General features: G+C 49.1%; 1 protein-coding gene across 1 annotated transcript in view; it reads right to left on the minus strand.

Annotated features, from left to right (window-relative positions):
• Positions 1 to 2,226, minus strand: part of Slc25a41 (solute carrier family 25 member 41) — a 9,282-nt gene extending 7,056 nt beyond the window's left edge. The window contains exons 1-3 of the mRNA XM_021149428.2: positions 2,137 to 2,226; positions 1,796 to 1,903; positions 226 to 381 (exon numbers count right to left, since the gene is read on the minus strand). Coding sequence (XP_021005087.1) covers positions 226 to 381; positions 1,796 to 1,819 — 180 coding nt within the window. The 5' untranslated portion in view covers positions 1,820 to 1,903; positions 2,137 to 2,226. The remainder of the gene's footprint in view (positions 1 to 225; positions 382 to 1,795; positions 1,904 to 2,136) is intronic.
• Positions 2,227 to 2,482: the final 256 nt, after the last annotated feature.

Below are 2,482 nucleotides of genomic sequence, written 5' to 3' on the forward strand. Positions count from 1 at the left end.
AAGAGGGAGTCAGATCTTGTTACAGATGGTTGTGAGCCACCATGTGGTTGCTGGGATTTGAACTAAGGACCTTTGGAAGAGCAGTCGGGTGCTCTTACCTGCTGAGCCATCTCACCAGCCCAGCAACAAGGTTTTGAGAGCTCTATGTCTAGCTCCAGTCCATCCTGAGTTCCATCAACTCCGTCTTTACTGTCCTCACAGAGGGTCCCAGTCCCATGGACAAACCTGCATATACACCCTGGCTCTGTCCAGAGGTGCTGTCCCTGTGCGAGACACTGCCCCAGCCATGGCTCCAGAGAGCAGAAACTTCCACAGGGTCCCCTTGTTTTCCTCTTCCAAGACATCCACAGGGACCCTCAGCTGCTCTCCCGTGTCCAGAACCTGCAAGAACAGCCGCTGCTTGGCCACACTCAGTCCTAAAGGAGCTTGCTCTCTCTGGAGCCCTAAAGGAGCTGTTTCTGTTTGCTGCCTCAATGTGGACAATTCCTTGGAGGGGGTGATTAGGTGGTGTTTTTGTTTTTGTTTTTGTTTTGTGGCAGGCTCTCACTTTGTAGCTCTGGCTGTCCTGGGACACACTGTGTAGATCAGGCTGGCCTCTAATTCACAGAGATCTGCCTGTCTCTGTCTCCTAAATGTTGGGATTAAAGGCATATGCCACTACCACCCAGCTGATTTCTGACTTTCTTAATGATTTACTTTTTGTTTGTGTGTGAAGGTATCCAAGAGGAACAGAAAAAGACACTGGATTCAATGCCTCTGGAGTTACAGATGGTTGTGGGCCAGCATGTGGTTGCTGGGAACTGAGTTCTTGTCCTCTGTGAGAGCTCTTAACTGCTCCAGTCTGTTTCCCTATCTTTGTGCGTGTGAGAGTGAGAGAGTGCATGCATGTGAGTATGTGTTACTGTGTATATGTGAGTGTGTGTGTAGTGATATGTGTGACTTTGTGTGTGTGTCAGAGAGAATGCATGCATGTGAGTGGGACTGTGTGTGAGAGAGTATATGCATGTTTGCAGTGGCATGTGTCTCTTGTGTGTGTGTTTAGGCCAGAAGTTGATGTGCAGGGTCATCCTGGACCACTCTCTACCTTATATGTGGAGGCAGAATTCCTCATTTGAGCCCAGAGGCTCAGCAGTTGATCTGGTCTAGCCAGCCAGCTTGCTCCCCCATCTCTGTTTCATTTCTGTGCTGTTGGGGTTACAGGTGGCTGTCAGGCTTGCCCAGCATTTACACAGGTTCTAGGGTTCTGAAGTCCAGCCTTATGCTTTGGAGTGTCAGGCACTTTGTCTCCTTAGCCAGCTCCTCAGCCCCAGCCTCCCTCTCTTCTCCCCTTTCCCCTTTTAAGACAGGGTCTCAAGTAGCCCATATTGGTCTCTAACTCACTAAACAGTCAAGAATGTCCTTGACCTTTTTTGATGTTCTGCCTGCAGCTTCCTGAGTGCTGGGATAACAGGTGTGAACTACCACAAGGTCTCACACATGGTCTCAGTGTAGGTTGTTTTACTCTGTCTGGAGGGAGGTGCTCTGTGCCATATGGGCCTCAAAGCTTTTTCCCTTTGGTCCAGCCTGTGCCATCTCACTCCCCAGACTTACCTGCTACGATGGAGGATGCTCAGGATTGTTCTCACCCACATGTCCAAACATACTCATACATATGTGTGCCACCTGGGTTCCATGCTTCAGAAGGTGGTAGGGTAGTGGGGAGCGAGGTGGGGGTAGGGCAGAGTGGAGCTTTCCTAAATAAGGCCTTGACCCTCTTAAGCAAGGTCTGAACCTTCAAACGAGGATGCTGAGTTACCTCGAGATGGAGATGGACTCCCATAGCTGCTGAAGGATTAGGGTCCCCGTCTCAGTGTCCTCTGGGGCGTCTATCTGGCTCCCAGCTGAAAGTGGCTGGTTATCCAGCCTTGCGATTTAGGGGGGAAGGGGAAGATGAGGTCACAAAAGTGCTTGTGAGCTCACAAGCATGATGGTAGGCAGCATGGCTGACCCTGTCTTCCCATAGTGTCCACATCTTAGTTCCCATGGCTCAGGAAGAGCCAGTGTGGTCCTCCGAATGGTACCTAACCAATAGTTATTTATTCATTTGCTTTGTTTTGAAACAGGGTGGCATGTAGCCCAGACTGGTCTCAAACTCACCAAGTAGGTAAGGATGAATTTGAATTCCTGGTCCTCCTGACTCCAGCTCCCAAGGCAGGAAGCAGAATGGAGTTAGTGCTGAACAGAGACAGAACTTTGGTGTAGACAGATGGAGAGTCCCGGAGATGAGTGTTGGGGATAGCTGCAGAGCCTAGCAGATGAGCTCCACGCTGCCACATCTGCACACAATAAAAATGCTTTAAAAATTCTTTCTTTTCTTTCTTTCTTTCTTTCTTTCTTTCTTTCTTTCTTTCTTTCTTTCTTTCTTTCTTTCTTTCTTTCTTTCTTTCTTTCTTTTTTTAAGGTAGGGATCAGTGGGACCGGGTCTCATGTAGCCCAGGATGAC

Source organism: Mus caroli, chromosome 17 (assembly GCF_900094665.2).
Source record: "Mus caroli chromosome 17, CAROLI_EIJ_v1.1, whole genome shotgun sequence".
Taxonomy (NCBI): Eukaryota; Metazoa; Chordata; class Mammalia; order Rodentia; family Muridae; genus Mus; species Mus caroli.